At 57.6% G+C, this 12,686-nt stretch overlaps 3 protein-coding genes across 3 annotated transcripts; all 3 read left to right on the top strand.

Annotated features, from left to right (window-relative positions):
- Positions 1–1,846: 1,846 nt before the first annotated feature.
- On the top strand, positions 1,847–4,369 carry LBRM_21_1470 (conserved hypothetical protein; the record flags this gene model as incomplete). The annotated part of the gene is made up of 1 exon (XM_001564800.1): positions 1,847–4,369. One exon carries the CDS (start codon positions 1,847–1,849, stop codon positions 4,367–4,369), a length of 2,523 nt encoding a protein of 840 aa, XP_001564850.1.
- Positions 4,370–6,815: 2,446 nt separating this feature from the next.
- On the top strand, positions 6,816–8,279 carry LBRM_21_1460 (conserved hypothetical protein; the record flags this gene model as incomplete). Its single annotated transcript, XM_001564799.1, has 1 exon — positions 6,816–8,279. The coding sequence occupies one exon, from the start codon at positions 6,816–6,818 to the stop codon at positions 8,277–8,279; it is 1,464 nt and encodes a 487-aa protein (XP_001564849.1).
- A 1,558-nt stretch (positions 8,280–9,837) lies between these two features.
- LBRM_21_1450 (putative adenylate kinase) lies at positions 9,838–10,668 on the top strand (the record flags this gene model as incomplete). Its single annotated transcript, XM_001564798.1, has 1 exon — positions 9,838–10,668. One exon carries the CDS (start codon positions 9,838–9,840, stop codon positions 10,666–10,668), a length of 831 nt encoding a protein of 276 aa, XP_001564848.1.
- Positions 10,669–12,686: the final 2,018 nt, after the last annotated feature.

Here is a 12,686-nt window from a genome sequence, read left to right as displayed (position 1 = left end):
CAAGACCCCTGCACACCACCCTGTCTCTGCGTCTACACCCTGGTGCGCGTTCAGCTGACTAGGAAGGCGAAACAACCTACCCCGCCCTCCTGTGTCACTCATTGTTCTTTTCCTTTGAACTCTTCCTCGGTACACACAAGTGTACGTACAACAGGTGAGGGGTGCTGAAGTGAGACTTTTCAAACCAATAGTATTACTCCCTCCCCTCACGTCCCCCCCTCTCCTCCTCCTCTCTCTCTCTCTCACAGTACGTGCTGCAGCGAGAGAGCGTTACACGCGCAGACAAGCGAAAGAAGAAGTCGGGACAGCATCAAGCACGGCTCACACCGCAGCGACACACACACACACACACACACACAGTCATCTGTGCTGTCGGCGGTGTCTTTCCGCTCGTCTTTGGCTTGTTTAGCATTGACTTCATTCACTTTGGTGGCTCTGCGTCGTTGTCTCCACCGACTGTTGTCGTTGCTGTATATATACACGCGTAGACACAACAACAACAACAACCCTCCCCCTCCCCTCCCTCCCCTCTCTTTCGCTTTCCTCTTTTACTCTCCACCTCCTCTCCCGCGGCGCACCTTTGCTACTCTGTGTGGGTGGCGTAATCTTTGGGCTTATCTGCCGTATCGCGCCTAGCTGGTGGTGTGTGTGTGTGTGCCTGTGAGGGAGAAAAAGAGGCCGTGTGCCGAGCCCGTGTTGTTATTGTGACGCTCCTCCTCTACCGCCTCTACCGTCTCTCCTCCTCGCGGCTTTTTTACATCCCTATTCGTTGCTGTTGTTCCCTCTCCCCTCATTCTTTGTGGCTTCGGTCTCCACCTGGTCCTCCCTCCCTCCCCCCCCCCCCACACACACACACCACTCCACACCACCCCGCTGCTACTTAACAGCGCACGAGTTGCTTCTCTCTCTCTCCCTCGCCTTCTCCTCTGCGCGTCTTTTCCTCAGTTGTGTCAGGAACTTTTCTTTGCTATTCGTGCCGCTGGCTCGAATAACGCCCATCGAGGTCAGTTAAGCGAAGGAATTGAAGAGATAGAACGCGAGGAAGGCGCTGCCGGAAAGGGAGTACGCGCGCATCACACAGAGCTCTTCGTGAAGAGGAATCGAGCAGCGATCACACATAACAGCCCGGCAACGCGTTTGTATAGCCAAGAAGCAATCACACGACAGCGCGTTGTAGCAAACTTTAGGGAGTCCGCGCAGCTGTTTGTATCACGTCTCTGTCTATCTGTGTGTGTGTGTGTAAGACTTAGGCATCATCAGCACCAGCAACTCCACCCACGCAGAGGACGACAAGACCCACAAGCACCCCACCCCCTCACTCACTCACTCACTCACTCACACTCTCACTCTCTCTCACTCTCTTTCTGTGTGTGCACACGCGAAGAAACCAACAAATACACTAAAGGAGTGGCACGGGGTGTTGCCCATATTCCTCTTCTCGTGTACGACTCTCCTTCCTTCACCCCTCCCCCTCCTCTCTCCCCCTCTAACACACGAAAATCAAGACAACGAAGCTCCTGCCGTGATTGGGCCACGCTGGTACCGCGGGTGCGCGTTACTTTCTTTTTTCAGCTCGTTTTGTAAGGTTGACCTTGGGAGCATCCTCACGTTCCTCAGAGTGTGTGGACTCGAGAGCGCTTCGCTTTCGCGTCTCTTCTCCCCCGGTTCCCCTTTCGCGAAGCACAGAGAAAGAGGAAAAACATTGAGACGCGCACCTTTACACGCGAACATACTGAGTGTTCGTAGGTGAGTGGGCGCGTAACTCATCCTTTCTCCTACCACTTACGTAACTTCCATTGTGTGGAGGAGTTGTTTGTTTCCTCACACACACACACACACACACGGGATGGCGTACCCGCCTCATTACCACGAACAGCAGCAGCAGCAGCAGCGGTATTCAGAGCATGACGTGACAGCGCATGTCAGCCCACACCTCGCCGCTCTGGCGGAGGATGTGCATCGAATTACCGGTGACATCAGCAGGCCATTCCGCAAGGCGGAGTACACAATGGTGCTGCAGCAGTTTGACATGCTGATGGCCTCCTCCACCCTGGAGGTGGTCGCCGCGATGGCGGTGGAGTGCCGCGAAGAGATGCGCGAGCTCGACTCGCTAGGGCACTCACTGAACGTCTTGGGTCCCGACTTCCTGACGTGGCGGCTGACAACCCCGCAGGGACGTGCGATCGGTGTCAATGGTAACTACAACCTTCCGAAGCCGTCCACAGTCTCCAACGATGCCTACCAGCTATACGTGCTGGAGCAGCGGATAGAGCATGCCTGGGGGGAGGTACTGCTGGCGGCGATGCGTCAGCTACCTGATGAGCAGGAGCACCACGATGAGATCGTGAACGACTTTGAGAGGCTGTTCGAGCGCTGCTCCGACTACTTGCGCGCGATGCTGCAGGACACCATAAGCGCAGTGCACCTGCTGGACGTGACAGTGATGGACGCCACGGAGCTGCCAACGCAGTTTGTCGTCCATGCTGCACTAGTGAAACACCCTCCCTCCAACGTCACCGCACTGGTAAAATTCATCCAGTACCTGAAGCAGCGAAGCATCCCGCTCTCGCTAGCCGCCGCCGAGCAGCTGGAGCGCATCTACCTACGATTCATGAAGGGCAGCGCTGCCGCGGACGTGTTTGAGAGCGTCACCGCCGCCGGCGTCATCCCGCTCTCTGTGCGGCCGTTTGCGATGCTCTTCAATAACCTCACTGACGCGAACGCCGTGCTGGACGCGTATGACTTGATGCTTGACTACAGCATAGCGCCCGAGGCCTCCACGCTGCGCATCCTGTGCAAGCAGTCTCGTATGGAGTACGCAAAACTGCACTTCACAACGGTGCTCAAGAGCATGACAAACACCACTAGCACGTCTCACTCGCACTCGCCGCCGCCGTCGCCGCCGCCACCGCACTCCCCGCTGGCGTCTGGGGGCGCTGTTGCGGTAGCTGCGCACACGAATGCCCCCACCATCACCACAGCATCGCGCCGGCGTGACGAGCGCTCGTACTTTGCGCAGCGCATCGAGTGGCTAGCGGAGCGCAAGCCCAAGGCCTCGCTCCTGGAGGCACTGAAGGTGTTGCACCGCGCCGAGGTGGAGGGAACATCACTGCAGGGGGACACGTATATCATGTCCGCTCTGCTTCGGCACTACTGCCGCAGCACAACCCCGCGCCGGCACTTGGTGTTGCCCTTCAGTGCATCCTTGGCATATCGGCCTGGTCCTGTCTCCGATGACGTGCGGCTCACATCGGATGGGGAAGCTGGTGGCAACTCCAAGGGACATCCTACGACGAACGCATTTGACTTCGATTTTGACCCCACCAAAGAAGAGCTGCTAGAGAAGGAGGGGCAGTGCACCATCATGGAGGAGCTAGAGAGGCCTTCAGGTGCACCGACGCGCTCCCGCGGTGGTGAGCCGGAGCCGGAGAAAGGCCGCCGTTCACGTCCGCCGCCGCGTGACCCGTACTTCGCGGACAGCTCCGAGGAGGGCACGTACATTCTCGAGGTGCTCAAGTCCTACGGATCCTACCCGGACAACAACGTGCTGCAGGCGCTCTCGGCTCAGTACGAAGGGCAGGTGCCGCACATGGAGATTGTCGCCAGCGTCGTTGAGGCCTTCTTCGAGGGCTGCATGGCCTCTCATGGCGCCATGACCCCCGTGGACTGCCGCTTCCTCCACGCGCTGGGCTACTACTACATCGACAACCGCTGGCGCGACCGCGCGCATCACCTGGTGCGGCGCGTGCTGGAGATGTTCTACGCTTACTGTGTGACCTTCCGCGCCGACCTCGGCGGAACGGAGAAGTGGTTCTCCTACTTTGCCGTAATCATCGGCACCAAGACCGGTCCACTTGACCTCGGTATAGGCCTCTTCGCTGCGTCCATCGCGCTCTCTGACAAGACTGTGAACCCTAAAGTAGCGACGAAGCTGACAGCGAAGCGAGACTCGTCAGAGCACGTGATCGAGGTACTCTCGGAGCTGGAAAGGTGCGGGTGGGATTACCATCGAATCCTCTGCTGTGACGCACTCATGCTGGAGCCGCAGGAGCGAGCGAGCGCAGGGAAGGTCGAGAGCGCTGCTGGGGCGAACGGCGCTGGCGCACGCGACCATCGTCACGACCGAGGCACGAACGGCAGCGGTGCAGCAGGAGAGGAGCTCCTCGGCAAGGAGAGCATCTATACCTCAGCTGGCCAGGGTCCAAGCTCCTACAGCAACTCGCATCTGCTGTCGGCGCGCCCGAGCCTCGTTACATACATGTACGTGGCGCTGCGTGACTTGGGGGTTGACAAGAAGACAGCCGACTGGCTGCGCGACAGGCTCAAGGCCGCACGGCAAGAGGTGTTGGCAACGAAGAGGGCTCGCTGAGGTTACCTCATGCGCGCTGTACAATTGTGTCGCTGGCTACAGCAGTGAGGGATGGTGGCGGACTTGAGGAAAGAGAAGAAAACCGTGAGCGAGAATGGGGGAGAGGGGCGGGGTACACGGGTGGCACACGCTGATGTGGTCGTGAATCGTTGTTACGCAGAGGAGCATAGGCAAACAGGAAGTGAGAGAAGTGTTTGTGAGAATGCCGTTTTGTACAGCCCCGCCCGAGGCTGTGCGTGACGACTACTTTGCGTCCTCTACCACCGCTTCCTCCACAAGACGGCTGGACAGCCCACGGTTTCTCGCTCCTTTTTCTTCCTTGCGCAACGACCTCACCTTTCGCCGTCCAACATGGCCTTCACCGTTCCCGAAGGCTCTCGCTTTGCTGTTGTTCTTCTCGTTCTATTCATGTGTTAGTTGTGGTCGCCGCTTGCGATGTGTGTGTGTGTGTGTTGGCCATACGTTAGTGAGTGTGGCTGTGCTAAGTGAACGCCGCCTCACGTAATGTTGTGTTCTCTGTGGAAGGCGAGGCGGCCTTTCGTTTCCGCTCGTGGCAGGTGGCGGAGTTGGCTGCTGGAAAAGAATTAAACACACATTTTTTCCCCCTCTTTCGATTACCGCGAAGGTCGCTTCAGTCATGCAATCCGCTTCTCCGCGCTGCCATTGTTGTCACCTTCGTTGCTCACCTCTTCCCCACCACCACCACCACCACCACCACCGCCACTCTGTTGAGATGCTCTTGTGAGTCTTCGCTTCTTTGTGTATTGTTGAAGACGTTGCACATGTGCAGGCATACCCCATATCCGTGTGCATGAAGGTGGGGCAGCTGCGACAGTTGGCACCGGTCGAAGTGTCGGGTTTCCGGCATATGCTCGCCCACTCCCTCTCATCTTTGGCCTCGCTCTTGGGCACCACACATTACCCTTTTTTTCTTGCATGTTTGCGCGCTGATGTCGCACAGCCCGTCGCGCATGCGCGTGGCGATGTTTACGCAGGCGTGCGTCGCTTCCCTCCCTTACACGCTCACCGCTGCCGTCCCCTCTGCCTTTTAATCGCTTCGCGGCTGCTACTGCGCAGGAGATGTCTGATCTATTTCCTTCGTGTCGCCTTGCCAACGAGATGCTGACGCCAGGAGTGGAGAGACGGAGAAGGTGCGAGTGAAGGCAGAGCTTCAGTACAGACAGGGGGCTGAATGAGCGTGCTACGCATGCGTGTGTGTGTGTGTATCCTAAGAGAAATGGAAAGCCCCCCGTGGGTCTGTGTGTGCATCGATGTGCGTGAGAATCATCGGGGGCTGTAGGCGTAGGCGGTGCCGGAAGGAGGAGGGGGTGGAGTTACGGAAACTAATACCCGCACACGAGGTCACGTACAAGCGTGCAAGTGACTCAGCCGCACCACCATCTCACTACTCGTGCTAGTTTCCCCCACCCCTCTCCGTCAGCACACTTTCGGGCTGCCCTCTCACCACTCACCACTCACCACAGAGAGAGAGAGAGACAAAGGTAAATACGCAGAGAGAAATTGAAAAAGACAGCATAAAAAGGGAAACGGAAACGGATTGCTGAGGAGCCACGGAGAGCAGTGGATGAAGGGGGGGGGTCTATACTATTGCTGAGGCTTTCACACTTGGCCTTACTACCCTTCACACTGCCTCCTCTACATCGGCATCCGTCTCTTCCCCCCCCCCCCGCTCTCTTCCTTCGCTCTTCTCCTTTTCGCCTTTCCTCAGGATTCACGCGCTCAAAGTGCAAGTTGGTACGCCATACGCGTAGTCTACATGAAAGCGGGTAAGAAAAAGGGGTGCGGTAAACACGCATGCGTCAAGGGATCCCCCTGTCCCTTCCTCCTCTCTCCCTCACTCACACTCACCTCGTCCAATGGGTGTGTTAGTACGCCTCTGCTCTATGTTGCATTCAAGCCGCAAGGTGCAGAGAAGTGCTTATGTGGGCTGGACGGACTCAATTGCTCGCACCCACAAGAGACCAACCGCACTCGAGCTCCTTGCTCTTATCCTGGGGTCTCATGCCGACTGTATGTTGCACTGACGGTCTATCTCAATAACACTTCTAGAGCTCTTCTGTCCTCTCTTCTCCCCCTCTATCCCTCTCTTCACGGGTGTTATGAGGAGAATTACCGCTGGCTTTCGTGTTTCCTCGCTTTGCTCTCTCCCCTTCACGTTCATTGCTGCTGCATCGGCACTGCTGTTGATGACCAATCCCGCTTCTCTCCACAGCGCAAACAGCAGTAGAGTACATACTCACAAACGCTTCAGCAGAAGGCCTCGCTCTCCCCTCTCCTCCACCTATTTACCTGCTAAGAAGAATTTGTACGCGCTGTCTTTTGGAGTGAAGACAAACAAGGGCTTAGAAGCTGCACGGGGTTGCTTGTGGCGGTGTGGCGCCTCTCCTTCTCCCTCGCCACCGCTCCCTTTGGCACTTCTTGATCCATGTCCTCGTCACTTGTGGCCGTGTACGAGCAGGCATGCAAGAATGCCTCCGTGGCACCCAACTCGGCGCTATTCTGTTGCTTCGCCGCCACCAACCAAGCCATGCCACTTCAGGTGTTGTCTCTCAGCGCGAACCTTATCGGACCGCGTGGGCTAGCGGCGCTGTTGCCTGTACTGCGCGAGTGTCGGCTCACTTTGCACAGTGTCGACCTCAGTCACAACAACCTCGGCAACGGTGCGGTTCGTCAGCTAGTACTCTGTCTTTCGAACGGTGGCTTTGCCGCGCTGCGCCGACTCGAGCTGCGCGGCAACCCACTGACATATCAGGCTGGCAAGTGTCTTGTCCACTGGTGTGAGGGGCTGCAGACGGTGAGGCAAGCACCCGGCACTCAGGGCGCCGGCATTGGTGAAGCAGACAGCGGCAGCACAGATACTTTCACTGCAGCCCGGCCATCGGACGCACTAGCGTCGCCGCGTTACGGCACAGAGTACTGGTGTGATGCGGTCGACGTCGACATCAACTACGTTGGCATCGAAGGCACCGCCATGTCGGAGTCGTTGCAGAGGGCTCTGCAGCACCGAATCGCTGCTGCCATTGCACGTCGTAAGGCACGTCGGCGGGGGGACAGCTCGCAGCCAAGGAGCCGCGGCCGCAACAGCAGCCACGCTCTCACCCGCAAGTCGGCTTCGGTGCCAAGCACTTCCGATGCGTCTGATTCTCAACCGCAGCTCTTGATGGATGCCCAGAGTACTAAGGTGAGCACCCCGGATGTCCTCCCGATCATGGCTGAGGTGCACCCGTCCGCGCTGAGCCTGGAAGACTTGCCTAAGGACGACGACGACAAACAGCAGCAGAATGACAGCATGACAGTCGCAGTCGCCGCCACAGACACTCGTGAGGCAGGCATTCCCGGCTTTCTTCAGGATGATACAGATGTGAATGTTCTTCACACGCCTGCTAACGATGACGCCAGCGGTGCGGCGGCCGCTGTGACAAGATCTGTCGTCCTGGATGACTTCCGACCCCTTCACCCCACCCGGAATGTCGTCATCAGCGCTGACGGTGCTGCCGGCTCGCCTTTGGCTGCTGACGCAGACCTCCAGCAGCGGTCGCTGGAAAGGCACCGTCGATCGCGCTCCGCGGCAAAACCGCTACCCTTTCAGAGCCCCTCCCCGAGTGAGGGCAACGGAACTGGTGCCCGGCGCGCTGTCTCGAGTGTGTCCCAGGCGTCGTTGCCGTCCACGCCTTTGCCCTCCTCGGAGGCCTTCGCGCTGTACCCAATGGAGCCGTCCGCATCGCAGCAGCAGCAAGAAGTGGGGCAGCGCCTTTCTTCTCCTCCGCTCAAGACCGCCTCGAACATCCTCGATGAGCTGGGGCTTGAGGCTGAGGCCGAGGCAGCTGGCAGTGCTGGTGCTACGGGATATGATTCCGATGCGTTCCCTATGTGGCTCGAGGAGATGTAGTACGCTGTGAAATGCGCCGACGGACTACACACGCGTCTAACCTGGGCCGGGGTTGTCTCCGGCATCGTGAGGTGGTGCGGCTTTTCTGTCGACTATCGCCTTCGGCGCACTTTAGTGCCGTCTTTTCCGTTGCACTTTATACCTCTCCCACCCCCGTGTCAGATCATGTGTGCCTGCGGACGAGGGCCACCGTTGCTATGCCGTGCCCAGTCCACCAATGCCCCCTCTTGGCAGCAAGCCGTAGCTGTGCTTGCCTTACCCTCTCCCACCCTCGCCAGGCCTCTCACTCGCTCACTTTTGCACCTCCTCCTCTTCTGCTTGCTGTTGGTGTTGCCCTTCATGTAAAATCCACCCTGGCACGTTGTAGGCCCCCTTTCCTTCTTTCCCATGTACAGCGCTACCACAGCGGCGAATACCAATGCAGCGTCTGTTCACGTTTGCTTCCGCTTGGCGTGCATATCCGTGTCTATGCCTGTGCCCGTGTGTTTTGCTCTTCCTCTGTGTGTGTGGGTGTCTTCCATCCTCACACGCGCACACACATGCATACGCACCTCTGTCCCCCGTTGCTGTCGTCGCTCACTCTCCCTCACGCTGCACACGTCCTCTCTTCGCACATTGTACGGGCGTTGGGTGGGTGATGAGGACTGCCGTGACAAGAGGCACCAAATGAGAGAAGCTCATCAAAGATGAGCGAACAAAAAGGGCGGGATTTAAAGTTCGATCTTCTTCAGCTGTGGGCGCATGCGCTTTTTATGTGCATGTCATGGTTGTCAGCTCCAAGGGAGACGCAGTCGTCGTCGATCCCGTGCATGTGCGGCTTCCTCCGCTCCGTTCACCCCTCATGCACTGTCTCGCTCGCTCTGCTTCTCACTCCTCTTCTCGCCCTCCGTGCATTTCTTAACACCCCCCCCACAAACACCCCGACATATATATATATGTGTGTGTGCGTGTGTGTGCGTGTGGCTGGGTGTGTGTATGTATGTACAGGTCCCCAGGCCTACTACCCTACTCACCTGAGCAGAAGCGGGACTGCGCCGTTTTGTAGTTCTCCGCCCCCACCCACCCCACCTCACCCACCCCTTTCTTTCAGCCTCCTGAGTTCGCCTCTTCTGCTATCCTAAGGGCGGATAAGCGCAATCATCACTATACGGAACCGTCCTCCCCTCCCTCCCGCCTTTCGTCCCCACACATCCGAGACTCACGCACGCCTGCATCCACGCCAACGCAGCCCCCGTAAACAGCCACATATTTTCACGCAGTCGTCTGTTCTGCTTGCTGCTGCACCACCCCTGCACGAGCGGTACCACAAGTCCCCCACCTACACACACGCCTCGTACTCCTCTTCGTTCATTCCACTCTGTTCGTTTATACACGTTAAGGGAGAAAAATGAGCACAGCTGCTGACCATCGCAGCATGGAAACAAAACTCCAGCAACCGAACACCCCCGTTGTGGCGTCGGATGCAACTACCGCCGCCGCAACCGTGGAGGGCACGGCTTTCTGCCTCAGTGGTACTCCTGGCGATACCCCTTTCGCGGACACCAGTCTGACGTCCGTCATGAAAGTGCCTGTCCCCTTCATGTCTTCCAATGACGGCCTTTCCGAGGACACCATCAAGTACATCAAGGATAACAACATTGGGCAGTTGATGGAGTACCTCCTGCGTGGCATCATCACCGAAAAACCAGCCAAACCGCTTCGCTATGTACATGAATTGACGGCCTCGTCGCTGCCGCCGCGGCTGGCCCTGGCTGGACCGCCGGCAAGCGGTAAGGGCACGCAAGCAGGTTACATCTGCTCCTACTACAAGCGTACCACTGGCAAGAAGCCAGTCCATGTCTCATCGGGCGATCTTCTGCGCGCCGAAGTGGCTGAGGGCACCCACCTGGGCAAAATTGCCGAGGACTACATGCAGCGCGGCGAACTCGTTCCGGATAGCCTCATCATCAGCATTATCCGCGGCCGACTGACAAAAGAGGACGCAGTGATGAACGGGTGGCTACTGGATGGTTTCCCGCGCAACCGCTCTCAGGCGATTGCGCTGGACGCGGCAGGCTTGACCCCCCGCATCCTCATGGTACTTGACACCCCAGATGAAGTTTTATTCGAGCGCGTCGAAGGTCGTCGCACCGACCCGCTCACTGGCACCATCTACCACCTCAAGTACAACCCGCCTCCTGAGGACGACACAGCGCTGCTTGAACGACTGCAGCACCGCGACGATGACACCCGCGAGGTGCTTGGCCCTCGCCTAGATGGGTACCATTCAATGGTGAACGACCTACTGGACTACTACGGATCCATCATGTATCACGTTGACGCGAACCGGCCGATGTCAGTCATCACGAAGGACATCACCGAGTACCTCCAAAATCACGATATCATGTAGACGAGCCACAGAAAAAAGGGGGAAAAGGAGGAAGAAAAGCCGTCGCGGAGGGGTGAGGAGAGGGGAGAAGGCGAACACGGAAGCGAAGCGCCGCATATTGCGCATTCCGATTTTCTCCTGCTGGGGCTGCTAAGCCGAATAAAAAGAGCGAGGAGAAGAGAGAGAGAGGGGAGGGAGCGAGGCCCCCTATTCTCCACCACACCCTCGTCTACACACGTACACATGCGCAGACAAACACGCGTTTGTATGGGTGTGCCGCCTACCTGTTTTTTTTTTGAATGCCGCTGCTGTTGCCGATGGTAGTGCCTTGTCCCCTCCCCCCCTCCCCCTGTGATTCTCGAGATGGATGGACATGTGTCTGTCTTCGGGATCTCTGTGTGTGTGTGTGTGTGTGCGTGTGTCTCTCCCTCTCTCGCTCTATTTTTCCTCACTCGCTCCTCTCGTCATGCTGAGGTAGGTCTGTTTATTACTGGCTTCAGTCGTTATCGTGCGCATCACGGCATTTGTATTCCTCTTGCTTCTCTTCCACGCCCCTCGCTATGATTGCATCTCTCCCCCTCTGTGTGTGTGTGGATGGGTGGGTGGGTGTGTGTCGTCTCCACACTGCCGACGTGAAGCCGCCAGGTGTATGGGGTAGGTCGGGCAGAGAAGAGGATAGTCGAGGGAGGGGAACGACATGGCACGCCCCTCACCGGTACAAGGAGACAAGCAAAGTGCAAGCAGAAAGCTCGACCCCGTGTCGCTCTTCTCCTCCTCCCCTCTACTCCCATTCTTCCTTGTTCAGTGTACACACATCTGAAGGCATGTAGGCATGTTTGTTCGTGTATGGGATCGGCCGGAGAACGAAAGGGCGTCCTCAGCGAGGAGTGGCGGGAGGAGGCGAGATACAGAAGGGTGGCGCTGGAGATCTGACTTGAGTCTGGAGATGAGCGGCAGGAGAGGGAACAATGGAAAAGAGGCGAAGGGGGCATTCGTGCACCGTACGTGCTACTCTAGTGATCATCTCTCCCCTCTCCCCCCTTCTCGAACCACGCGGCCAACACCATCTGCGACGTTCGTTTGCAGACCCCATCGAAGTTACCCCCTCCCCCTTTCCCCCTCCCTCCCTCTCTGCATGCGTGCGATGGGCGATGCAAATATGTCTGTGTGTTTCACCACCTTTTTTTTTTACCAGTTTTACCCTTGTTTTGTTTTTGGTTTCATCTTCATGTTGATCTCACTCACTTCAGCCTGGTATCCTGAACCCCCCCCCCTACTCCCCCAGGGTGGGTAGGGAAGCCAAGCTGCCCTCCTACCCCTTCCCAATACCGAGTCACCTCCGGTGGTGACACGCTCGAGCTCCTATGGCGTCGGGGATGTCAGAGCGATTTGCCACTACGGCTGTTGGCGGCTAGGCCCTGCATGGCGTGGTATTGGAGCGACCTGCGACAGTAAGCCCGCCTGTGCCATCCATGTGATGGGCAGAGTGCCAGCGTGACTCGAGCGCATCCCAGGCGGCCATCGAAGGGAGTGGGTGGGTATAGTTCGAGACAGATGTCCTTCTCAGCTGACTGGGTCAGCGCACTGCTGTACTGTGTGTCTCTGCAGCTGCTTCGCACCACGTGATGGGGGGCCTGTCACTGGCCCAGGGGGGAGTAGTAGCACAGAAATTAACTGATGTTCCATGATAGAATGGACACGTGAGGAAACACAAAGACTATCCCTGCGCGCCACTATCCCTCCCTCCCTCTCTCTCTTGCTGTATCGCCATATATGGGCTGCAGCACGTTTTCCTTCGCATTCTTTATTGTTGTTTATCCTTGATTCTCCTCCCGCCTCCTGTTCTCGCTGCTCCGCGCTCTCGTGCTTGAACGTGTTTGTGGAAGAGGGAGAGGGGGGGATGTGTTGACGAGTGCGAGCCCCGCGCTGTACAGGCGCCCGTTCTTCTCTCGACTATGTATATGCCGTTTGTTTGTTTGGTTTTCCTTTTCATTCACCTTCATGTATCGAGCCGTAGGCTGTTGTAGGCTCGTGCACTC

The sequence above is a fragment of the Leishmania braziliensis genome, chromosome 21 (genome assembly GCF_000002845.2).
Source record: "Leishmania braziliensis MHOM/BR/75/M2904 complete genome, chromosome 21".
Taxonomy (NCBI): domain Eukaryota; phylum Euglenozoa; class Kinetoplastea; order Trypanosomatida; family Trypanosomatidae; genus Leishmania; species Leishmania braziliensis.
The sequence above is the reverse complement of the archived record's forward strand: the minus strand, read 5'-3'. Positions and strand labels throughout refer to the sequence as shown.